This window comes from Haemorhous mexicanus, chromosome 6, assembly GCF_027477595.1.
Source record: "Haemorhous mexicanus isolate bHaeMex1 chromosome 6, bHaeMex1.pri, whole genome shotgun sequence".
NCBI lineage: Eukaryota > Metazoa > Chordata > Aves > Passeriformes > Fringillidae > Haemorhous > Haemorhous mexicanus.
The window spans coordinates 29,644,969-29,672,460 of NC_082346.1; the positions used below are offsets into that span (position 1 = coordinate 29,644,969).

Below are 27,492 nucleotides of genomic sequence, written 5' to 3' on the forward strand. Positions count from 1 at the left end.
TTGAACTTTTCGGGGAATACTTTTCCAAAACAACCAAAAAACCCCAAAGTTCTGTTTCAATCATATTGATAAGAAATCAATTTCAAAATAACAATATGCAACACTGTTCATGAAGTGATTTCTTTCTGAACATCCTACGTGTTTTTTCCTGGTAATCTTCATTGTACCAGCTGGTGTTTCAGTATAATCTCATTTTTCGTGCCTTAATTACATCCTATGGGTGCTTTTGCAATGGGCTTTGACTGACTCTTTAAAGGAACACAAAAAGTAGCTTTTAGAAGAAAGTAATTCTACAAAAATCAGTTGAAGCTCTGTTGGTAGGAAATACGGCAGCTACTTAAAATGCCTTAAGAAAGGAATCTTACTCATTAAATGCTGAATAAAAATAACTACAGTGCTTATGCCTCCAAGAGCTTTAAGTCACGGCTTTAAAATAATGTAGTAAAGGCAAGATGAATCAGGATCCATGCAACTTTTATTTTAATAATTAGACAAATACAGGAAAATTTGCAATAATCTATCAAAACCATATCTTATCAAGAACCAGAAAGATGTTTAAAAAACATTCACATTTAATTCAGGTTATGTACAAACCAGTGTCTGTAAAAAAGAAAACAGCAAATGCTTTGAGTGTAGAAGAATTCCATTCTAGTTTGTTTCAACATTTCCAATGACCAAGTTACCACTGAGATGCAATCACAGTGCAGACATGTTCCACAGTCTATTAAACTTGTTTCAACAGCATTGTCAGAAGTAATTTTTGAAATAAAGCATTTTGATAAGTTTTGTTGAACAGTACCATCAACCCAAAATTTCCTTCTGCATATTTAATCCTTGACTGCACTAATGGCAGAAGAGTTGTCATCCACAGGTCCAGAGTCCATGAATCTGTATCGCTATAGGTACAGATATATATCCATATATCCAAGAAGCACCAGCCTCCCATGCCTGAAGTAGCCTGTGTCTGCTTTGTACATTGAGGAGATCAGCCATTTTATGTGGAGCACAGCCCTTGATTTTTTTGGCTCAAAGAAGCCATCATCTACCCATCCAGAACTATTGTCAATGTGTTGCAGTGTCAAATTCTTACACCTTCAGGATGCACCTCACACAGATGACACTTGAATCTGAGTGTGACCATAACAGCCATACACAGGTACAACAGCACCCTAAACCTCTGCTGTAAAACACACTTCCAGGGTCTCTTTCTTTGCCTGGATTAAATCCCCCCATAAAGGGGAAAGAAGAGACAAATGAAGAGCCTGGAATTTAGGAAAACTATTATGTCTTCTCATTTATATACTGAATTGAATCTTAGCCAAAGAAGGAGACCTATTGATGTAAGTTGAATGGGGAAAGCTACTGTGACAGCCAGTTTTGAAGTATGAGCACTTGAACAGCCACACAACAGCTCCAAGTCCATCTCCCCGAGCACAGAAGGGATGAATTTACTCAGATTACACCATTGTTCTTTCAGAGCTACAGCCTAATGTGCTGTCACTAACATACTAATTTAGTAATAATGGAAACTCAAAAATGCAGACTACTTATGAGAAATCTTTCGGACACAACAATCTAACCGAAGTGAATCCTCAAATTACATTGGTGTTTCAAGACAAAGAAAAGTGACACAACCTTCACTCTTGCATAGTAACAACCCAAATGCAAACAAAACCTATTGGCAACTGAACCTTATTTGGACCTATGTTCTGAGATAATCCTTAGCTGCAAGATCTCATCTGAAACATAAGCTACCATGATTTGGCCTGAGAGGGCAAATCTGGAAAATTTCACCAGGTTTTTGAAGGTGTACCTAAGACCTGGCAATAAGCAGTGTACTTTAACACATAGCTGCTTATAAAGGCAATTTCCCTTCTAAACTTGTTTTGTGATTCAAACACAAACTTGAACAGCTTCTGTGAACACAAATTTTATGGTCTCCGCCACAGTAACTCTACACTAGCTCAGAAATTAACCCTTCAGAATAACAGAAGCAGCTCTGGGAAGTGGAAGACTGAAGTCTAGTGTTGGAAGGTTCTGAGCTCCTCCTTGGGTTGCACATCTAACATCCATTCAAGTATGTGAAAAGGCTTTTGTACATTTCTACATATTCTAAAGCAACTCTTAGTGGAGCTACTGCTCCCCTGGGGCATATTGAAGCCAAAAAAGAAATAAGAGAGATGACTTCTGCATTTAAGTAACAGCCCTTAACTGAGAGCCAGCTCAGATACACAAATGCCAGCGATGCCAACTCCTAGAAAAGCTGTTCTATACAATGGAACTATAGCTGGGATGCCCAATAAAACATATGAGGGATTTTTTTTCTTTTTAGATATAATGCTCAGGGAAAGAACAAGTTACAATGGTATAAAAACAACTCAAAGTCTTGTTAGAAAACCCCCCAAACTCAAAAACCAATAAAAAAATGACAACAGAAATCTCTAAACCCCTCATCAACCAACCTGTTTTAAGTCAGACTGCATTGCAACAAAATATGGAGCAGTAATTTAAGCTAGAAAACACAAAGAAGTTTGACTTGAAAAGTCACTGTAAGCAATTTTGATATAGTTGGTTTATTAATGCTATCCACAATGAATCAGCACACAAATGAGATGAATGAAAGTACTTTAGATGAGACAAGACAATGTATTTTATGAAAATGTAAATGCTAACACTAGAGTTAACAAGTCATATTGGAAAAGACATATATTACCAAGGACAATCAAAGAAAGCCCTTCTTAGTTTTAAAGCAAATTTATACATCACAGTCTTTCTTTCTTTGCTTGGGCAATGGTTGGTGAGCATCTCTGATGTTTCAGTCCTATGAATCTATAGGCACTGAAACAAAACGCCAGGAAAAAAAAGTAAAGAGAGCTAGTGTTAGGACTTTGACAGTTGCTCTACTTGGCAAGGACTCTAATATCAAGATGCAAGTAAAATAGAATGCCCATCTACTCCCTAGGGCTCCCAAGAAAAAACATTACTTGTACACAGTAAGAATTTATGGCAAAACCAACTTCATCTCACCCGTCTCATTTCCAAGCAATTATTCGTAAATGAAGTCTTTCAAATGAAGAAGAAATCAGTTTAGCAGTTTTAAGGTTTGAACAGACTCCTCTTATAAGAAGTTCAAAATCTCCTATCTTTTCAGTGATATTGAATTCTCTTTCATTTTATCAATCACCAGTTCCTCACAAGAGAGGTAATTAAAGTGAAGAAGGTCACAAATTTTGCTCCTTAGTGACATTAAGCAATCTCTCACCTAACTTAAGCATCCTCACCAATAAAGATACTACACAAAAAAAAACCTTGCCAGCCTGAGGTGTTAGATAGCTGGAGGACCAATACTCAGATCAACAGAACTCTAAACCATGTTTTTGATGACCAAGAATTTCAGTGATGCAATAGAAGAGCTCCTAATAGCACTTTGATCTCTAGATCTGGCAAGCTAAACTCCATCTGGGATTGCTGCAAACACCTACTAATTTCATAAGAATGCCAACAAGAAGGAACGTCCATCAGTGATGCAGTCCATGCTGTTAGTGACTATTTTCAAACGCGGGGCTTGAAATGGTGTTCTAGCAAAATGATTTGCAAGAGCACAAAGAGTAAGTCCCAAACCTGCTTTTTAATGTAGTTTATTAACCTTTTAGAATGTAGGATCCAAATTAGGACCTTATGATCCTATACTGCCAAATAATTCAGTCCAAATCTAAGCAGCTAAATAAACAGGACCAGGTGTACAGAAGGTGCACTCCATGCTTGAGAATGCAAAGTATTAAAACTGAGAAGTGGCTCTAGTTCCAGTGTGGGAAAAGAAAAAGAGTTTTGGATTTACTAAACCAAACACAGGCACAGAGGCTATGAAGTCATGGAGCACTCTTAGAGTGACAGTACTTTCTCCCTTCGTTGAATTGCTACAAAGTCCTTTCCCGTTACACAGTCGGGGCTCCACTGTCAATATAGCACTGCTGAAGAAGTCCAGATTGGGCTCTCTCTCTTCAAGCGGTTACAGGGACAAGTTCCACGGGATTTGTCAGCTTCCTCTGTTAACATCAAGGAAGTCCTGAGCACCCTTAGTGCTGTGAAAACAATCAGCCTGTGGTAAGAGATCACATTGCTGGTGGAAGCATTAGCAATTTTCACACAGGTGGTCCTTACCAGAGATATGTATATCAGATGACCTCTGATACAACAGCACCTGGCTTAGACTGGCCATCAGGAAGAAGCCACTTTCACACAGGAAAAATCACATGGTGCCCAGTGTAGCAGTTGTCTCAGGAAAAAAACCAAACCAAAAACCACCATCGGAGGAAGTTGTAATGATTCCGCCTTGGAATCCTGAGTATTTAGCTTCAGTCTCGCTTGAGAACTGAGGGAAAACCATTTCTCCTCCTCCCAGATTTGCTACAAATATCCATTTCAGAATCATGTCTGCTAGATATAAAATTGATGGAATGCTAGCTGGTCCATGAATGGTTGCACCAAGTTATCTGTAGCAAAGTAAAAAACTAGCCCAAAGGTTATGGAGATTGGAAGAGCTGGTAAGGCCTTCTTAAAGATGGCAAGAAGCAGAAGTGTAAGGCACAAACCCTGAGGGGAAGAAAAAAACAAAACACAAAAGACATAGGGAGAAATTAGGGAACTCTGACTAGCAAAAATTATATACAATACATATGTATAAATACTAATGTTACAAGTTATGTTTTATATCTTCCTAAATTAAAGGCTTTAGTGACAGATGTACAGCCAATGAAAATCACAGCTAAAGTCCTCACCAGTTTTCAGTTTGGCCACCCAATAAACAAGATCAAAGAGAAAATACACCAGTTACAACTTTGTTCTTGATGAACATTACAAACTATGCCTATTATAGTTTTACTTTATACTCACAATTAATATGGCTACAAAACATGCTAAAGTTGTATTCCAGTCCCCACTTGCTGTTGCAGAGGCTTTGCCAACGAGGACACTGTAGAAAATAAAGTCTCCTAAACCGAGCTTTACTCCTCCTGTAAAGTGAACATATGGCAGCATGAGTATCAGTCTACTAATATTATATGTCAGTAATTATTGAAGAATAATATATATTTACATTAATTATTAACAAGACTTGCTAAAAATAACATTTTATTTTCAAAATTAGTACCATTCCTGAATCAAGTGATAAACTCCTGTGAAAAAAGATGGCTAAGAAACACTACACTAATCAATTAACTCACCCTTTAATTAGAATTTCCCTATTATCCTATTTTCCTGGACATATAAATGCAGTATATACAAAGTCAGATATCTGTAATTTTACTTGTGGAGGGGTGTCCACTTTCAGTTGTCTTGTCATATCCAACAGAATCCTGAAGCGCAATTCCCTTAAACTGGCTGAGGGAGGGGAAAAAATAAATCCCTTGCACAAGATATATTATTTGCCAGTTTGAAACCTGTAAACTGTGAAATATCCCACTGCTTTCCCAATTTTCCTAGGGAATTCTTGTGCAGGTAGTTCTTAAAAGTACATGTGTGCATGTACAGAGCATATCCCAGAGGCAAAAACTCAAGATACTTAGTCCAAGATGTGAGATTTAGGAAAATTCATTCTCTCTTATTCTTTTATATAGTAATTACCACTTTAGCAACAACTCTGGAAGCACAATACTCAATTGTTTCTGCAAGCACTGTAAGATTTCCTGAATGCCAGTTCACTTTCTGAGCTTTTAGTCCAAGATCTTAATCAAGAAGGGCCAGCATCAGGTGACCAGCTGTTTCCATTTGGCCTACTGATTACCTTCCCACCTCACTACAGTCCAGCCCAACATTCACTCTGGAGTTCCAAGAGGAACTAAGAACATCAAAACATAGGTGGATGTCTGATTAATTATGACGGTGGGGGGAGAGAGGAAAGAAAAAAAAGGTAGAAAATGCATAAAAGAAAAAAGGTATCCCTACTCTCTTTCAACTGGACTCCAATAAAATGCCTAGAACAGTGCATCAATGAAAAGCTCTTAAGCACTAAAACACCCTCAAACTGCTGAAACAGACCTTGGATGCACCAGACTTGTAGTAAACTAATGCTGGCTGACAAGTCTGGCTGGATCATTACTACTTACTGCAGGAATACAGGAAGGAGAAAATTACAAGCCAAGCCTGACAAGAGTTTTAGTTAAAAAATTAATTGAAATAGCTGCTTTGCTAAAATTTTTGTATCTTAATGTTATTTTTTTAAGCTCAGGAAATTAAAAAGGATTTGCAGCATGCTGAATTTGGACTTTTTTAGTAAGCAAACTTTAAAACTTCTTAAAGTAGAAGTCTCTGTATTTTTAAACAGAGGAGCACCTGATGATCAGAGGAAGCAGCTGCATCTGCTAAAATACGGCAGAATCACATGACAGGCACACCCTAATTTATTTAGAGCTTTGTATATCTAATAGCAGCTTGAACTCCAAGTGGAAGTCTGATGAGTCTGTTAAAACAGGTATCTGAGTATTGATATCATATCATATCATTCACTTTAGCAAGACGCTGGACAAAACTAAGTAAGCCCATTGCATTCTGCATTCATTTTAGTCTCCCATAAAGTTTTAAACATTGCTTCCTACCAAGTGGATCACAGCAGTTTAATCTTGAGGCATAAAAAACCTGTTAATGACTCCATTTACAGGGCCTAAAATCCAAAAGAGGTGATATAAAGCAGAACACTGCATGAAAAATACAAAGGCTAATGAAACCAACCATGTAATGGTCTGAAAACAGCTTGTGCAACAAAAGTTTTGAGTCTGTGTATCAAACTAAAGAGCAATTAAGCCAATATTACTCACTCCTGCAACAAAAGGAAATGCTATCACAAAGCAACACCATTATTCCTATGAGGCATATCAGTATTCATCAGGAGCAAGTGCATCTCTTCAGCTTGCTAATAGCTCACAGAATCCTGCATCTGTCATTGATGAATCCTGCACTCAGGATGCCTGACTGACTAGCTTCAGATTTAGTAAGCTTTTCAGACACAGTAGTCCACACTCACGTTCTTCAGGGTCTTCACTTGTTTGAGAGTTACTGGGTAGAGCCTGAACAGCAGCACGTGATTCAGGTGTTGATTCAATGGGTCCTATTCTGTTGTCCCTCTGTTGCTGCCATTCTTGACTAAAGCCACCATCATCTGCTTCAGCATCGTCATTCTGGGCCCGGCTTGCTGGAGCTCAAAGGAAGAAAGGCATTTAAGACTCCTCCAAAAATGTGCCTTCTAAAACATGAAAGTCTCTCCACATATAAGATCACAGAAGAACAAGATAGAAAGAAGTATTCCATAATACTAGCAACATCCAATACTGTCACACACAATCACAACACATCCTCTCGTAGGATTTTAATATTTACTCAAACATTCAGGAGACAATGTACACTCTGCAGTCACAGCACCTACATGTTGCACTCAAGTCCTAATATTCAGGAACACATCCACATGAAAGTGGAAGTTCTGTGGTAACCTAACAAAGATCACAATTTAAGGAATAAACTATCATCTTATATTTAATTAGCTTCTTTAGTTGACATTGACAGCTTAATTTTCCAGTAAAATAGAAAACTTTACTGTAAGTTACATATACATGGATGCCTTCAACCATGTTAAATTCAGAAACTGCACTCTGCTTTAGTAACATATATAAATAAACAAACTCCATGTTTTAAATGCTATCTGCATAGCCAAAAGAGCTAGGTGTATTTCTGTCTAACACAAATATAAATGAGTTGGTATTATACTGTATCATCCCAGTTTGACAAGCAGTTGAGGTCAGTTGATAGTTTTATATTGAGTCATTTCAACAGCAACATCCCAGATCCCAGAAAAATGAATGCAAGAATATTAACTGCACAATAAGTAAACAAATTTTCAAATCTTGACAGATCCATCATTCTTAATTAGGCCTCCATGCTTTCACTCTTTACAGCAGCCAGCATTCTTAAAAAACTAAAAGAGAAGTATCCATAAACATGTATTCCAATAAAGTGGCAAAGGTTTGTCAAAGCAAAGCTCACCTTGCTTATCAAAAGCAGAGTTTTTGGACTTCCGTTGGGCCTCTGGATCCTCCTCAGCCATGTTCACAAGCCATATCATTGTTGCTATCAAAAAAATGCAAACCACAACAGCATAGCTAATTGTATCTTCAGATGTGTGAAATTCTGAGATAGCACCAATCCATTATTTCTCATTTTTCATGCTTTTTGGATACAACTATATTTTCCAACAGGCAATTTTACTCTCATAAAAGCACAATAATATCTGGAACACAGCCAGTACTGGCAACAACACATTTACAAAAACTGGTGAATAAAATTTTATTTCTACTAGATTTTGGGAAAAAAAAAGCAACAGCTGTTGCCAGACAAATAACTTCTACATATAAGGCTCCCTCTGAAAATCAACAATTTTCAGCTTTTTCATTAATCAGTTCTTTTATCTGCAAGTAAAAAGGTCTCAAAACACTGTTACAGAGTTATGTCAATTCAGAGGCAGTATCTACATCAAAGTTAAATGCTCTCTGTCTTCATCACAAAAAATCTTCCAATCTGGGGGTAACCAAATGTTGTTACATATAAAAGGTGTTTTTTAATTCAAGCTCTCAGTGTTAGTTAGTTAGCAGTTAGTTAACTGCTCCTCTCACAAAACAGAGTAAAAGGCAGCTATGCTACATTTTACTGATGCTGTGCAAGTGTGACAGATAGAGAAAGTCCTCCCCTTTCTCCACTGTAAGCTTGTCCCTGAAGTGGCCAGTCTGCAGCACACTTCCTGCTTTCAAATACAGGCCTGTCTGGAGCACCAGCAGCATAATGACTTATGATTAGCCTCTTTCACTGTTATCCATGTGACTACAAGTAGCAACATGGAACTTCAGAAACAACGGAATTGTGTACTAATTGATACACAGGTCACAACAGCAAGTTCAATTCAGTAGATTATTTTTCACAACTGCAGGGAGAAACAATTTGCCAAAAAGGACAAGCCATTGAGAAAACAGTCACACAAACAAACCTCTTTTTAGTAATTTCTCACATTTCTTATACTAAGACATGGGTTATTTAAGGACTGAAAGCTGGTAAATATTTTCTGGAAACAATTGCTCTCTTTGAGAAGGCTTAATTCACAGCCTAAGGACACAGTACTTTATCCAAAACAAGGTCTGTTACCATTCTTCCTGTTTGTTTTTTGGAACAAAACATGCTGGTTTTTATCTTGAAATGTCTCAGCCAGATAATGTTCCACATTTTTCAGTCAACAGTGAAATGAAAACTGAGGCCCAAGTGAATAAATCAAGAATCTAGCTGTAAAGCATCTTATTAAAATCCAGAAAAATGAGAAGATTGCTTCAGATGAGTGGGTGATTGCAAGCTTAAAGAATTTAGCAAAATGTACTTACAGGAGTAAATAAGTGCTGGAAAGAGCGTTTCATTTCTCTCTTGAGCTGTTTCAACTAACATACGAAGAGGACCTTTAGGACACAGGACGGCAATCAAATCTGAAAGGAAAAGCAAACAGATCTTACATCCCTGTAGACATAGTTATGTTTCTTTTCTATAACATTTGGAGAGACTTGAAGTAACAAAATACACCCTGCCTAAGGATTTCAAAGACAGCCATTGGCCACAATTCAGTATCCTACAGCAATGCTTTTTAATATTCTCAGTTATGCAACTATTTTACATATTACTGTAACATGCATACAAATTTTAAAACATTATATTCCTCACTTAAGATATTATGCAACTGGAAATGTACCTGTGTCTATATGTTGACCTGTGAGTAACTCAAGAAAGCTACTCCTCAACTACCATCTTGGAAATACCCAAGCTTGCCTTCTATTAGGAAAGCTTTTTGTAATCAAAGTTTAATGCTAAAAGAAATTTTAAAACAACAACTGAAGCTTATTTAATTCTTGTGCATATTGGGATAGAGAGCTATAACATTGCTACTGCCTTCTGCACTTGTCCACTCACCATATGCTTTTAAATTAATTTGAAACTCAATCTGACACTGAAAGGAACAGCTGACTTGTCAGGAGCTGTGTGCTGCTCAGAGCAGGCCTTCTGCACCTGAGCCAACTGCCCTGGCATCACTGCTGGTCCCACTCCAGTAAAGAATGGGGTTGCAGGCTTTGAAAACTTACATCCCCTGTACTCAAAAAACCCACATCATGGTCTTGGAACTCGATCTCAAGTAATTTCCTTTTGCTATCACTGAATAAAGGCTGAATGCTTGAAGCACTCAGATTTGTTCCAGTTGCATGAAGGGTGGAAATGGGGCTGGGGGATGGGAAGTTTTTCTTAATGGGCTCTGTGATCCATGAGAATACACACAAGGGACAATTTTCCCCTCCCTGAAGAAAGAGGACACTTAAGAAGAACACTGATGTATCAGAGCTAATCAAATCTTATCAACCCCTGCACTTACATCTGGACAGAATCTCAGTCTTTATAATGATCAGTGACTATGAGAGCACACATTCAGAACACTTACATGCCTCCAAAAAATTCAAATTAAGAGCACATCTTCACTTAGCTGTAAAGTTTTAATTATGTCTAAGTAACTGAATTTTAGTCTTGCCTGGAAATTAAATCAGTATTTAGGATACATGATTTTCTTACCAAGTGCTCAGTGCCCCCTAAAGCTTTATGGAAAAACTACAGCTAAGTTTCTCTCAGCCATCATTCTGAAAAAGAGCAGTATGCGACAACCACAATGAATTAAAACAAAAAAAAGCCAATGAAACAGATCTCACAACCATATCCTTTTAAATATAAAATAACTTTGAGCAATGCAAACTGCTCTTAATCCTTCCTTCCTTCTTTCTCACTATATTATCAGGTATGGATCAGGTGGTTGCTTCTATGTCCACAAATTTGAGCAATTCATAGGTTGGGCAAATCTATATTTGCATGGGACTGTACAGAAAGAACAAGCTCCCAGATTCTGAATGTACAAGGGATTCCAAAGATTCTTGGGGGAAATGAGAAGCTGAAAGTTCTCCATCTTCACAAAAAAAGATCAAAACGGGTCTCTCTCATCTCCTCCTCTCTTGAATTACTTCAGCTCTTCTCCCCAAAGAATCTAGAAAGTCCAGGAAATATGAGAGAAGATGGGATCATACAGTTATACAGAGCCCTCAGCTGCAGGGAACTGATCTCAGTTTAGGACCATGATCTTATTTATGAAGATCATAATCACCTTATCTGTTACTTTGGATGATACACACACACACACAATTTTTTTTTAAGGTCTAGTCAGATAAGTGGCAAAGTCAGAGAACAAAAGAAATTCCCACCACAGGACCTGTTACCGTGCCTTGCTCCCAAACTTACCATACACTGAAATGACAGCCAGGATAAGCCACGCAGTCCATTCAGGAAGGTACTTAATGAACACCAAGGCCATGAGAGCACTTATCATAATGAGATATGCCTGCTGGAGCCGAAGAGGACCCTTCCAATGGATACAAATCATTCCCACAACACCAAAGTTCCAGATCATGAGTGCCACTGTAATGTAGTCCATGGCAACATTATATGTCTTAAAAACCTCGCTAAAAAAAAGGAAAATAACATAGATGGCATTTGCTTGAAACAATGGAAACAAATTACAGATGCAAACTTCAGAATACCTTTTAAAATTTTTCATATTCAATGTAGTGGCATAAATGTAAAATTCTTTCTCTAATTCATACTTAACTATTCTTCACAATAGGATAAATTTTGCCAGTATTTGCTTCACACCAACTCTTTTGCTTTTTTGAAAAATTTCATTAAGTTTTCATTTCCTTCTCAATCAAAGCAGAAGCTGACATGAAAGGACATTACTGCAACATCAATCATTTTGATTATGCTCATAACTTTTAAAAATCAGAATAATCAGAACTTGTGAGGTTGTAATGGATCTTTAAAGGCAGGCAAAGATCTCTCTCTACTAACATGCTGCCTGTAGAAAGCTTTGATAACTTTTAAGATACATGTTTATTCTATTATTCCCCATAAACACTGAAGTAAAAAGCTTTATTTTTGGATGAACCATGTCCCTGTCACATGAAATACTATAAATTAATTAGGAACCTCAATAAGTAAAACCAAAATAGACAATGCCATCACAAAGTGACAGGTGATATCTGCTGACTCAGGGAAAAAAACGTCTGTGAAGTCTTTTTGCAGAATCTGTTGCTACCAACTCATCAAGCCACTAAAAATCCTGTAATTTGCATAATACTTTCCTCCAGCAAACTCATTGTCTGCAGCTGTCAGCTGACCTTTGAGATTTACAGTGTTAACAGGATGTCCCTTACTGTCATCATGCACAATTGGTCTACAAGCCCCCTCACTCTCTGAACCTCTGGCAAAAGGAAGCCTGCACTGCTGTTAAGGCAGCAGGGACAGATGAAGGAACTGCCTTGTGTTTCAGAAGCCATTGTTAAGGTCAGAGAAACTACTGACCACAAAAGGCATCACAGATCACTTTTAGCAAAAATCAGTGACTAAAGGGAAGGCCACATTCTCCTTCCAGAGACCAACTTAAATAAGCTTCTTCAAAGAGAAGTGTTTGTCATCAAGTGTCATAAAAACATACAGAGTATAATAATTTCATTACATAACTCTAGTTACAAACCCTGAGGAGGCTTCTCATTTTTGACAATACTGAGTATTTTGGCCAAATTTTCTTGATGTCTGGACAAGGGCATGCTTCCAAATTTGAGAAGAAAAGCACTGAATATATTTTGGTGAGAATAGTAGATTCTTTTCAGCTGACTCCACCACTTCCATGCAAACAGCCTTTGCATATACAGCCAACAAAGCCATGATGTAAACAACTGCCCTTGAGTCATATGTCAAGGAAGAATTAGGTTATCAGAAGACATGTCAGCAGAACAAACTCCTCCCAAGATAAGTGTATTCTGGTAAGCAAGATGTGCTTATTCTGGTGATGCATGTGATGGACACACACACCATCTGTACCAGATGCATCAGATGCATTATAAACCTATGAATCACTCTTTCTTTTATGTGTACTCTATCAGCCTATGCAAAACTAAAAATTTTATTGCAATAGCTTACTCACTATCATTCCTCTTAAGATTCAAGGCCTAGTTCAAAAATACATACATACATAAAATGATACATGAAAAACAGCATATTAAGTGTTCACTTACCCCAGGTAGATGAATGAGAAAAAGAAAAGCAGCAAAAGAGAAGAAATGATAAGCCAACCATGGATCACCTGGAGAAGAAGATATCAATACAGATGTTTTTAGACTTGTTATTTTAAATTTAGCATATATTAAAAGACTTTTAAAGTTATTTTTCCTTTTGCTAAAAGCAAGAAAATTATTTAAGATATCTCCTTCTTTGGTTGGTGCTACATTCATGTTTAGTCTATGCACATTGGTGTATTTCACTTTACACTTAAGAATTTTAAGTGCTGTGTGAACTTTCAGTAGATACTCTTTAGCTCTATTGAAAACTACTGTTTGCGTATTTTTAGACCATTTTGATAGCAGTGGCATTATAACATAGCAGAATCATCCAGCATGAACACAGATGGAAAACATGATTCACTTTTGTGCTGCTCTGATTTCAAATCATTTTCAGAATGCAGTTATAGAATTAAATGCTGGAACCCAGAAAAACCTTCAGTACTTATCTGCTGAAATGTCACTGATGAATGACTATATGGATTTCGATATTCTCTATCAGTCATCTACAGACATAATCCTTAATTTTGGTATGAGAGTAGACTTACATGCCCAACAATTCAATAAAGAACAGTTCAGTGATGTACCCAGCAAGGCCACTCAAAGATTTAAACCTAGAAATGACAGGCACTCAGACTGACAGAAGTGCACTTTTCTGGTATTTATTGTGCAAAGTGAAAAAACCACGACTGAAGACCCCTTTAACTCAAGTAATGTCTTCATAGCTCTTGACTGAGAATTAACATATATTGGTCGAAGTCCCAGCACAGAATCTCTTTTATAAAACCTAACCCACTATTACAAGTAGACAACCCATCAGAAGCAATAATCTAGAAATCAAAGCTACATAAGAAATCCTGCTTTCAACAGATACAATCAGTGGAAAATTACCTGGCTAAATTCGCTATATATGTACACCAGATTAAAGTATTCAGAAACTGCTAAAAAAACATGTTATCTCTTTGTCCTCCTCTTAAAGATGTGTAGTAGAATGCATCTGATGTTCTTAAAATATTTAGCAAAAATTAGCTTAAAAGCAAAGTACATATGCACAAAGACTAACGGAATCACACTTATGTGATGTAACCAGGACGTTCTGACAAATCAAGAATCCAGCCATTATAGCTAGAAATTTAGTACACTGAGTCTAATGATACATTTTTCATATGAAATTTTAAAATTTTTGGCCATTTATGAAACATTCACTCTCCTCCTTTACACTGCTTCTCAAAAGAGGTTCAAATTTAACTTTGAACCTAATAAAACCTGTCATTTAACCTCCTAATCTAACAGACTGGCTTTTGCTAGTATGTTCTCCAAAAGTCTTAAGAAATTCACACATGCAATAAGCAAGGTGCCTGTCAAGATGTTGCAGGAAAACTGCCAAAGTATCTGTCTCAGTATTTCAAACTCTCACCACTCACAGCAAGCGGGAGAAAGAACCTTTCAAAGGTGAATATCAGTATATATTGATTCAAACAGAACCAAATTTTCCAACAACTTGTAAAGCTACTAAGCAGGGACTTAACAAGAGTAATTTTATTCCTCTGTAAAATTAGTTGAAACTACTTTAAGAAAACACCAAAGAAAGCTCTCTCATGATTTCTACCTGAAGTTTTTATATTTGCAATATAAGTTCTTAAGCTTCTATCATGTAAGAAAATAAAGTGAACAGTAATGTTTCATCCTAAAAAAATAGTGAATGTTGACATACACCAAGGCCAGAGTCCAACAAACTTCTACACACGCCCTGCATAACTACTCTAAACAGAACTAGAAGAGGCAGTTTCAAGAGTTGATCTAAGTTGGCATTTTACACACAGATGTTTGCTTTATTCTCAGTATGTATCTCATTTACTATAGCATTTTCCAGATCATGGGTCTCTTTTCTTACAAGTGACTTTTCCAGAGTATTACTTGTAAGTTTTACTCGCTGTTTTCCTAGCAGGGTAGCACAACAGGTTTTTTGCCTTCTCATTAAAGAATTTTCATTCTTTATTTAACAACAACTTCAGTACTAATTGATTGCTGGTATAAATTTGGCTTTAACTGCTACAACTTGAATAAAAATTAAGGATGGGCTGCAGGATACAGAGAATTAAAATGAGCTACAGCAGTCAGACTTTGGTTAGGCAGAGTGAGACAACAAAGATTGCAGAGAGTAATAAATTAAAAACAAAAAGCAAATCAAATACAATTCCCTTCAAAGATGCTGTTTGCAGTTAGATTGAGGAGCTAGAATCAGGATTGTGCTTAACAGATCATGTACAAGACAACCACGGGAAACTAACAACAGTGAAGCTGAAGCAGTATTTCCTTTCTTCAAAAGAGTTTTCAGATAAAAATCCTGTGAGGATAAGCAAATTATCGCTACCAGATGAAGACCTAATGGTCTTTCATTATAAATTCCATTCCTCATAATCTGGACTACAATCTACATACAGAATGTAGATTGTATGTCATATTCTATGCATATTTTACATGTATAGAATGCATGTAAAATATAACTTTATTGCAGGTAATGACATTTCACAGCATTCTGATATAGCAGCATAGAAACACTCTGACAGGAAATTTAAAAATAAGTTAATTATTTAGTGTAATCAGCATGAAATATAACCACAGGAAATTTAAGGTATGTAATAATTCTAATTTTTAGTAGAACAATTATTTTTGTAAGGAAAATGTGCTGTGCTTTAAAAGGTTAAGAAAGAAAAACTAAAAACTAATTGTTGCCTTCAGCACCTGAGAACCAAGTGGCTACTAAGGAACCTAGGTAAAGCACAGTAGTTGACTTCATTAGAATGAAGAGAATTGCCAGTTTAACAAGAACTTTGTCAGTTCAGATGTAACTCCACACTATGATAAAAGTGAAGGTCCATATGCCAAAAACCAGTATTCCACAATGTATACAGAATCAGGCAAAAATAACTTCCCCTGCCACTCCACAGATAATTTTTAAGGGGTTTCACCCACAGACATGAAGACCAAAACCACTCTTCCCTCTTGAAAACAAAATGAAATGAAACAAACCTTTGAATCCTACTATGTGTTTTACAACTGATTCAAGGTCCTGGCTGCATACCAAGAAGCTTTATTAGGCTAAGCCTTGTCAAATGGATCATTAAGACCAAAACAAACCAGGAATTTTCATGGACAACTCCTCCCATGTAGGTGGCACTGCAATTAATTATGCTAAGCCTGGAGTTGCCTAGATGACATCATTACAAGATCGAAGCCTTTCACAAAGAGCCTTAGAGTCTCTGTGTTTGCCACACGAATACTGCCTGGTGTGTACAGTCACGCACACTGATGGGAGACATTTGTATTGGGGACACGGAGGCAGAGGGGGCCCATAAAATAGGACCAAGTCTGTCCCTTGTGTTTCTTGACCACAGAAAGATTTCAGTGCACGAAAATTTCAAAAGAACAGAAGCAATGTATTTCTAACTGACACAACAGATGGTAGTGATAGCACTGGGGCTTTGCCCTGCTTTGTGCCAAATGAACAGAAGCCACAAAATTGAAATGGTGAATTAAATCACCGGTTCTGCTACTTTCACTCGCTCATCCTTCAAAAGCCTTCATTTTGTTCCATTCTCTAAATAATCTGTACTAGTAAATAAAACTAGCACAACTACTTACCTTGTAGCACCTGTATTTGTAAAGCACAACCAGGAGGATGGTCATGACAATGATAACGCTGATCATGATGGCTGCGTTAAGAATAGAATTCAGGGCTCTCTGTCCGACTGTCTCTGTCTCTTCTGTGAAAGGAGTGTAGATGCTACAAAAACAAAAAGTCAACTGAAATGACACTGAATGCACCAATGTTTCTGGTATGTGAGGCCAACATCAAACAAAACTGCAGTAATTTTTCAAATTCAGAGCTGTAAAAGCACATCTATTTTCTATTAAGGCAAAACTTGAAAGGTGGCATAGTATCATATTAGGCAAACTTGAATTCCTTAGAACACCTGCCTTTCCTACATTCTTAGATTACTACTGCTTTCTGCTTTGTTAAGCAGATAAAGCCCACAGTTTGATATGGCTACTCCCAGCTGTGTGTCTCTGCCACTCTCCCACGATACCACTCATGTGCTGACCAGTGCAGCTGGAATTTCACCTACACATTCACCATGATAGGTTCCCCTGTGATTTCAACAACACAATGTATGGGCTCAAGTCATTTTTCGGTAAAGAAATACAATCTCCTGGGGCGACTACTTCATTGTGGGGTGGGAATAAGAGACAGAGAGCAAACAAAATTTTTTTTATCATAAAAAAATTATGACATGCTTATATTATACAAACATTTCAAAGCCAAACACACTCTGAATCATTTTGTATAAATGTTTTCACAGTGGAACTGATCTTTAAGGTCTATTCTAACTCTTTAACATTCTATGATTGTATGATCTGCTGCAGATTCTGACAGGCTCAGTATTCTTCCTTTGCCCCCTTCCTCTCAAATTAACTTTCACTGAAATTGGGGTCTTTTTTGGCAACATTAATATTTTACCAAAATCCCAAAAACTTCTACAGAAACATCTGCTAGGAAAGTTTCTCTAACTTCACCAGAAGTGAATCTCTTGAAGTTATATTCCCCTTGCATTTGAATTTCTTTATCAAACAGCATGGGCAAACCAGAACATGGCATATATGTTACTTCATTTATACTACTGGTTTTGTTCCTTTTCCAAAACTCTTGTATGCTAGCATAGTACAAGGGAAATGGCTTTGGCTCAAGATGGTGTTTATTTTACAAATACCAAACTGCATGATAAGTATTAAAATGATGATGAGGATTTGTATCAAGCAGTAACAACCAAGATATTATCCCCACTGGCCACCAGACAAACAATAAATGTCAATAGTACAACAAAGAGAAGTCTGGTTTCTGGAAAGAATAAAACAAAACTATCTTTGGAGAAGGGGAAAATGGTGGCAAGAGAAAGTTCACTGCTTGAATCAGACTCCAAAAGAAATGGGAGTTTGAAGAAAATTATCTAAATCCAATAAAAAGATAGGGGAAAATACTGATACATACAGCTGTCCATCCTTGCGTGTATAAAAGCTGACAGACTTGATAGTTGCAACAACAACCACCATGCAAAGCGTGACAGGCACAAACAGCATAATCACATGTTTTGCCCCATATTTCAGTGTTAGCTCTTCATCTTCTTCTTCATCTTGCTCCACCACCCGCTGAATGTTGTTTTGTGGCTGCCCATTGGTCTCAGACTCGGCATTGTCATTTCTTCTGCGCTCACTGTTATCATGGCGACGTCTTTCACTGTTGTCATTCTGCAACACAAAAATCAGTGTCCTCAGCAATTCTCCACAATCATGTTCTTGTGAGTTAAGCTAAAGATGACCCTGAGGAGGAAACATGTAAGATAATATTTACTGTCAAGACCACTTGCTACAGCAGAGATTTAAACAGTAGTAATTAACTGCATCACAGTTTATTAAAAGAATGGGAGCGCAGGGTCATGTTAGAAACATTTACATTAAAAACACCAACAGTCAAAAGTTGGCTGGTGGCACCTAAGAGCCTTTCCTTTAAACAGAATTTCAAAAGATGAATAAAGGCATCTCTTTCCCTCAGTTCAAACTACAGTTGGTAAAAGGATGCATGACAGTAGAATGCCTGTAACTTGACAAGAATGAGCTGTGTTGACCCTTAAAAATAACGCCAAACAGACATTTAGGCATTTAGGATTCCCTCTTCATGAAAATCCCAAGAAAATGTCTCCTTCCTTTACAGTGTTACTTCCACTAAAGAACACTAAGCAGAATATACATTAAAATGGATTTTCATGAGGTATGGTGTTCTCATGTTTTTAGTAAAAATAACACAGAAATTATGATCAAACTCAGGTTATTCTCAGTCTTTAGACTGCTATTTGATCCCAAAGTTTCAGCACGGAAAGTTAAGATTAAGAAAGTTAATGCAGATTTTCTTCTTTCCCAAGGAAACTACTGCCACATCCTTTCACTGATATTGAAGAAATTCCACCACTCTAATCACAAGTATGAAAGAGCTTCCCGTCCTTCCTACTGCTGAAACATGAAGGGTGTAACACATGAAACATCAAGCATATAATTCAAACACCAAGACAGTGGTGAACTTCCAATGGAAGCAAAAACACAAACTGGGAACATCACCTATTAGCAAGGGATCAGGCCTGCACTCCAAGCTCCTGGTGTCGCAAATCTTTTGCGCCCTCTTCAAGAAGCACCATGAGCAGGGGGCATTCACCTTTTATACATTGTGTTCACATACAGAGAGCACAACAGGAGAGTGATCTATGCTTTACCTTTTCTGGACTACAAAGAAATAAAACCATTACCAGACACTCTAAATAAGCACTAAAATGTGACAGTTGATACAGAACACCCATTTTTTTTAGTGCATTTCCATGTCCAAAATCAGTGCTGTACTATTCACATTCAAGAGGTTTAATATAGGAGATAAAAATATTTTTGATTCCTTAAAAAATTAATCTCTTCTGAATTACTTCCTGCAGAACAGTTCTGTTTGACTAAGTGCACTAAAGCAGCATTAGATTAAAATGTACAATAAACTGAAGGATGATTCCCTTTGCAATACCTTTAAAGTATCATTCAGTTTTCTTAAAATTCATCTGGACATAAGACAGGGCACTGAAAATAACCTAATGATCTTTTCCTTAAGTATTCCTACTCAGGCAGTTTTTTCCTTAAATGTGCAATGTTCAAGTCTAATTACCTGACCTCAGTAGCATTGCCAAACATAACTACTGACTCGCATCTCATTAATTCACTGCAGTTTTTCAATAAATCAATAATAATTTTACAGATTCTCTCTACAGAATTTTCCCAGCCCCACCCTCAGAAAAGAGAAGACGGTAAGTACACACTCAGAAACTCCTAGTGGGGTTTTTAAAAGCACTTAAGTCATTAAGGAGCACAAGTCCCTGGACTTCGAACTGCAAATACTGACACTGCTAAAACCCTGGTTGAACCTTTACAACTTCCCCAACTCATGAAAAATTTGCTTTTACAAAGCAGTACAAAGCAATAATATGCACCAAATGCTCTGCCTATTCCTTCCTTTTTTTGTAGTATCCTCAGGATCAAGCTCAGCAGGGTTTCAAGATCTGTCCTCTCAGAAAATCTGTTTCACTTTTCAATAAGGAAATGGAATGTAAGAGGAGAAAAAACCCCAAACTGAAATTGTTTCAATTAAACAATTAAAACTAGGATACAACTAGGTTTTTAGAGTCACGGTTTTAATCTCAGTTTGAATTTAGTATCATTAATTTGAAATATGCACTGAAAAAGATGCTGGGATCAAAATTATTTCTTACTAAATGAAAACTTTATTATAAATCACTTGGTCTTTTGCATACAGTCCCTACATACAATTATTGAAAGTCAGATAGAAATGGGAATAAGGGAGAATGCAAATAAAGAGGTCATATTTAATTAATCTGAAATGCTGGCTATAACTAAACCTATTTCTGTACAGATTATAGCAGAAATTTAATATTTTTCACTTTGATAGTAAAATACTCAGTTTCTCTCAGTCTACAGAAAGACAACAATAAACTTAACCATCTAAATAAACTGCCTAAGATGATCATAAGTAACAATACACTTATGAATAGAGCCTTGGAACTCTGCACAAGCAGAGCAGACTGAGCACTTTGGTTTCCGCACGCTTGCTGAATGTGTAGCTTTTTCTCTGCTGTAATAACAGTCTTGCATGAGGAAGCACTTACCCCATCTCTGGAACAGAAATATATTGAAATAAGTTAAAAATCTACAGCTTCACAGAGCAAACACAAAAACATTCAAAGGAAAAGCCTGATCAACTAAGCATACCACTACAAAAACCTGTTACATCTAACAAAGAGAAAAATGGAAGAAATTAGACCAATAGGTATCATTTTACTCCCTTCACTAGTTAGGAACAAAGATGCAATCAAAAAAAGGCATACACAGCGCATGAAAACCAGATCAGCATCAAGAGTTACACAAGTTATTCTCTCATTTGCAAAATAAGCTGTCCTTTCAGACTAGTGTAGCTAAACGCGACATGTGTGTGCCCCACTGCTTAAAAGAACAAAGTGCACTTATATCCTACCTGATCAGTATTAAACAGAGCAGAGGCCATGGACTCTTGCTGAAGTGGAAGCAAAGGAACAGACTCTTCACTTTCCTCAGACATAGTTAAAAGTGAAAACTCTGAAGCTAAAAAATCAGTAACACCTGTTGTAACACCGTAAGCAAATGTAAGTTATGAACTACGCGCTTTCAGGCGAATAAACAATATCAAAAGCAAATGATAGTGGTTTCTTTCCCTATCGGGAAAATAGTTAATAGCAAACCCAGACCAATGCCCCTGAACCAAGAGATAAAAACACAGCATATTTGATAAGAAATTTTTAGCTATTAAATCCAGATTTATCCATAAGGAGCAGACCACCACGCCTGACAGTGGGCATGGACTTCCTCAGTTGTCACATATCCCACTGATGTTAAAAGGTCATTATGCAGTAGCAGATATTGAAGACTGGGTTGAACTCTTAGTGTGTGACTAGAAGAAGAGATGGCAAATTATAGCACTTAGGGATTTCACACGCTGACTTGTTAGCCACAGAAGCTAGTATACTTAAGCAGGAAAGGACTTTTTTAGGTGTATACAAAAACAAAGTAGATGTGTAAAGGGGAGAAACATCATTATAACTTAGCATCAAAACTACAGTTACTTAAACATGGAAAGGAAAGGCACAAGTAGCAGTTATTCATCAGTACAGTCTGTTAGTCAGAAGAACATAGAACCCTTTGCTGGTAAGGAGCACCACCAAGTTATCTGTAAGGGTGGTGAGCCCACAGCTTACTACTGAGCTCTGCCTTTTTAATCTGGCAGAAGTTTCCAATAACAATTAATCTCTCACCTGTCCAAGAGGAAAAGAAACCTTTTTCATTTCCTCTGAAGTAAAAGGAGAAGGGATGCAGTAGGAAAGTTCCCACTTTTCTAACTTTTCAAATGTTTTATATTTTTGTTGATAAAGCATGATGCTTATCTGAGGATTTTTCAAAATTCTATTTAAACTGCTAATTGTACAGAAGACTTGTAGCAGGAATCAGAACATTCTCTTGAATTATTGCTATAGACACTTTTACAAGTGGCCCAGCCTCACAAAAGCATTTCCGTGCCACAAGGAAACCTGATATTCGACAGCTATAGCAGGAACAAGGAACAGTGTGACAAGTCTAAGAGCCTGAGCACCACACCCAAGGAGATCACCTAAACCTGATTTTTCCAAAATGGTACAATGGTATAGCTTCAGCAACAAGTATGTGCTTAGGTCTTTCAAAGCAATCATATAAAACTTCAGGTTTTGACTTCCTCCTCCCCCAAAACCTCAAGAACCAGGAGAGCACCTTGAAAATTATTCACAAGTAAGACAAGACAGAGCTGTTCTTCCTGCATAGGAACAGTCCTCCAGCAATAGCAGTAACAAAACCCAGGCTTCAAGCTCTACCTAGACTAAAATTAACTCTGTGACTGAGAAATCTGTGAACCAAGCAGACCACAGCCAGGCAGATATGAGAGCTCACTAAATACTGTAAATGTCAGTGTTTGAAACCAGAGTGTCTGACCCTTTTTTTTTTCCCTTGATGGCTTGGTCACTCCAACACCACTTTAAACTGGATGAGGTCTTATTTGTACATAAAAATGAGTTTAGAACATCAGATATTTTGCAGCATATTTCTTTTGGCATTGCTTATCACCACAACAGTTCAGAAAGATAAAATGAATCCCAACAAACCATTCATCCCCATTTAACAGGTACTAAAATTGTTTGTTACATACGGTGTTGCTGAGGTGGGTATCGGGGAAGTTTTCTGTCAGCTGCCCATGCTGAAACTGGGGCAAATGTGCAGACAGCTCTGTCATTGGGACAGTCCTCTGGGAATCACTTATTTCCACACAAAATGGACCTTTCTTCTTGAGATGCTGAAAGGGAAGAGATGTGTAAAAAACCTTTGTTCTTAACATGAACAGGTTTTCCCTCCCCTCCCCTCCCTACTCCAGTTTCTGGAGTTCACATATAACAAAGACAACCATTCTGTATTTAACCATGATACCAAACTGTCACATCTACTAAGAGGTCATAATAGGGATTTTCCAGCACAAAAATAAGGGCCTCTAAGTGTTATCAAATTAGTTCATCAGCTACAGAAATCTGTCAGCAACAGACTAATAATTTAAACAGTTCTTCGTTCCTTCTTGTGCAATAAATGAGAAGCATTGCATACTTGCTCAAAACACAGCTTCCATGTTTTATCTCAGAAGAGCACAATTGCTCCAAGTTGTTCTGGTTTGGATTGCTGATAAATTTAACAGTAATTTTCAAGGATGACTGAGTTACACTCGACTATCTAAAATCTAGACATATCCTTAACACTGTGATGCTACAGAAGTGACCTGTACACAAGACAGTATTTCAGCTGAGCCTCAAGAACTAACACGCATTCAGTTCCCTTTACATACCAACTACATCTACATGCCACGTGTATGTAACAGCTTTATATGTTCTTCCGTAAGAAAGTCAGATGAGAAAACTGTCCTATGTGAACTACGTGTTCCATAACAAAAGAGGATACAGCAATACAGGGGAAAGAGGAAGTTTTACTGAACTAAATAAGTTTCAGGAAAGAACCCCGTGATTTTATGAGAAAATGAGCAGGCCTAGATGAATCACAGGTTTGGTCACATAAAAAATAAATAATGAATACACCTTAAGGGTTGAGTGCCAGTCCATCCCAAGTGGCTCCTACCTTGTGTGAATTCCAGCACTCACCAGAACTCCTTACAGTAATTTTATTCACAAAAATGGAAGAAAACAAATCCAGGAAAAGAAAACAAGAATATTTTCCTGCTGCTTTAGTATAGTCAGTTAATGTATTCAGAGATCTTGAAAAACTCTTACAACAGAGGACATCACAAAGCAAAGCCTCTCATTTTGGCAGCAGCAAGAAAAAGAGTCCTGCAAGACAGCATCGTACTTAAAGAGCTAGGCCTATTTTCATTAACAGAACAGAAGCTGTTTCTCTATTTACAAATAAATATGTACCTAACAAGTCCAGGGCACAGTGCTTACTAACTTGGGCAGCTAACAAATGAAGAGCCAATAGGAAGCCAAACCAATTTCACAAGTCTACTGGGAGCATGCAAACTGTTGGAAAAAAGAAAGTAAATGTAGTATTCACCAGAATAGCTCCCTTCCACATCTGCCATTAAAAAAAAGGCACATGTAATTTAAAATGTAATTTAAATGTAAGATCAGATGAAAATAAGTATTAATTACACTACTCCTATTTTTAAAATTTTACTCTAATTCTTTGGTTGGGCTACAGAATAAAAACAATGTTGTTTTAAGGCTGCTACTGGTAGTAATTCTCAGTGACAGGGCAACCACTATGGAAAAAATTGAAAAGTTTCAACCAGATGTGGACTATCAGAATGAGATTTTTCACACAGCAGCATGTTAAAATTCTAATTAAATTACTGGAGGGTAAACCAAAATGAAACACCAATCGCAAAATCCTACTTATAGACTGGTAAAGAAAGCCAGTACAAATCCACCAAACAAAAAACCCTCAGCTACTGATAAGCTGAGAGAATCGGAAAACAGGGAGGAGTAACTGATGGAAGAGTTGCATCAAAGTTTGAATGACAGACCTCAACATTTATGATTTGTGAAAACAGTTTCTTTGAAAATGGATTCAGGACATCTTCCCAAACAAGTTTATTTTATATTTCTAAATAAATGAAATTTTTATTTGAACCGTAACTATGAATAAATGAAATATATAAATGAACTGTGTATATACAGACACAAACTAAAACTTTGCTTGTTTTACCTGAAAAGGGACTCACCAAGACATTTTTTTTCCTAATGAAGATGTTAATGTTAAAATAGCCTGTCTAAAAAAGTTCTTCCTTGCTTCCTTTGGCTCTCCTAGGTCAGAACAACAGGAGTTACAACTGTCGCTATCATGCGCTTACATTTAGCATAATAAACAGAGGTGACACGCCAAGTAAGCTGCTCGCAGAAGAGAAAGCAAAGCAAGTATCGATCAGACAAACGCGGGGCGGTTAACCCTTGCTTTTTCCTTCGAGTGAGGAGCAAGAAGCAGCTGCCACCGCTTTGGGGGCACCCCTGCCACCCCCGTCCTCAGCCCTGCCTCGGGCCGGGGCAGCCTCGCCGCAACCGAGGAGCGGCGGTCCCAGCCCCGGGAGGCCTCCGCGGCGCTGAGGGTGCGGGCCAGGTCCCGGCCCGACGCCGCTCGGTGTCAGCAGCTGCCCAGGCCCGGCGCTCTGGGCAGCAGGAGAGCAGCAGGGACCCTCCCCGGCCCGTGGGCGGGTGCCGCAGGGCTCGCCCACACGCCGGGCCCGGCCCGTCCCCGGTGGCGCAGCGCGCCCGGGCCCCCAGCGCCGTCCGGCCCGCCGAACACCGCGCCCTCGCCCGCCCCGCCGCCCCCCGCCGACAGACGGACCTGCACGGCAGCCCTGCCCGCGCTCCGCCACCGGCTCCTCGCCGCCCGCAGCCCGGCCCCGCTCGCTTCCGGCCCGCGCCCCGCCCTGCCGCCACCTCACTTCCGAAGGGCGGCGAGGAGCCTCGCCGGGCCGGGGCAGCCGCCCTACCGCGCCCCCGCCGCAGCGGCCCCGGCAAGCCCGGCGCGCAGGGCGCAGCGGGGAGCGCCTCGCAAAGAACACGCTGAGGGCTTTGCCGTCCGCAAGGGCCGGGAGCCAAGGCACGCGGGTGGGAACTGGTGGACAGCAGAGTGAGCACTCGCTGAGTCCGGCCGCGAGGAATCGTGCAAAGGAAATGCACCTGGACATTTTTAACCTGGTGCCAGATAAAGAGGTTTTATGAGAAAATACAATTCTCGGCTCTTTTGAATACAAGCCATACATATGCCAGTAACCCTGTTTTCAAATGGTCCCACAAAAAAAGGGGTTGAGAAAGTAACCTAAAGGGACATTTATATTCCAAAATAAAAACAGTATTAAAAGTCAACATGGTATTTTTTCAAGAAGCCTCAAAGTACACTTGTGACTGGTTAGTCGAAAAAACAAAAAAGTCAATTCTAAATTTGAAACTTACCTTGCTATCCGTATTTGAAACACCATCCACAATTCCTTTTCAAGTGCATAATCAATTGGGTTAGTAACACATAGCAAATGCTATGATGCATATATAATATGTATACTCCATATAAAAAATGTAAAATCTGAGGGGCCCTGCAATTCTACATGTTTAAAACAATGTTGTATTTCAGTATTTGACTACACTACAGGAAACTCTATGGTAAAATTAAAAGGGACAGAACTAATGCACCTAAAAGTTTGATGTAAGCATTGCAACACAAATACTGACTTTCAATAGCTCACAGAAATATGAAATGCATTTAAAAGAAGCCGTTTTTAGACTGAAAGTGATGTCTAACCATAAATAAAGCTACTTGTAATTTAAAAAGGAGAAACAGCCAAACACAAAACTCAACCAACCAAACAGGGGCATACAGCTGTACCAAACTATTTTCTATTATTAGTATCAGTTTGATCTACGATGAAATGTCTATTAAACAATACCTTATACTGCTCACACTGCATGACTGTGTACTAATTTTTAATTCTGTACCCAATGTTCCTACACCAGATAATGTACAGAATATGAAAAAGCGTGACTCAATTGTAATATAAAACCCAACAGCTTGCAGTTTTCAGCGTATCCACATTCCAAAATACTACTCCTGCAAGCAGCTATCTAGAAACCCTGTTTAATAAGAACATGAAAGGTCTAATTCCCTCTCAGTAATAGGAAAGCATCAGTAGCAAGACACAGGAATTCAGTAACAAGCTAAATTTCATTGTTTAGGGCCTTTCCCCTGCCCACGTTTAGAGCCATGACCATCCAGCTAGATCATTGTTTTTAGTATGGGTTCCTGCCTAAAGAGAAGGAAACAGCTAAGATTAGAAAGAACAAATCAGCAGGTGAGCAAGTTAAATACTCTAAGGACAAAATAAGATTCTCACCAACTTAGAAGATAATATAAAAATATATATTTCTTGGTAATGGATCTTACTTGCTCATTGTTTCCCATTTCTTTTCAGTGCATATTAATGCAGAAAAATGATACTTTGATTTTGTATTGACATATTCCAAGCACTGAATGGCAGTTACACAAAATGATTATCATG

The 27,492-nt window shown here is 38.1% G+C and overlaps 1 protein-coding gene across 5 annotated transcripts; it reads right to left on the minus strand.

Moving 5' to 3' along the window:
- Positions 1–457: 457 nt before the first annotated feature.
- Positions 458–25,869, minus strand: PSEN1 (presenilin 1). 5 transcript variants are annotated; one of them, XM_059849612.1, is made up of 12 exons: positions 25,785–25,869; positions 23,095–23,238; positions 21,358–21,396; positions 18,274–18,530; positions 16,869–17,010; positions 13,182–13,249; positions 11,350–11,570; positions 9,411–9,509; positions 8,032–8,115; positions 7,019–7,192; positions 4,894–5,012; positions 458–4,593 (listed from the first exon to the last, which is right to left on the minus strand). In XM_059849612.1, the coding sequence occupies exons 2-12, from the start codon at positions 23,176–23,178 to the stop codon at positions 4,438–4,440; spliced, it is 1,443 nt and encodes a 480-aa protein (XP_059705595.1). In that variant the 5' UTR covers positions 23,179–23,238; positions 25,785–25,869; the 3' UTR covers positions 458–4,437. The 5 variants fall into 5 exon arrangements, with proteins under 5 accessions (XP_059705595.1, XP_059705593.1, XP_059705592.1 ...); XM_059849610.1 differs by lacking the exon at positions 21,358–21,396; XM_059849609.1 differs by lacking the exon at positions 25,785–25,869 and having other exon boundaries at positions 21,358–21,464; positions 23,095–23,235.
- Between the last annotated feature and the right edge of the window lie 1,623 nt (positions 25,870–27,492).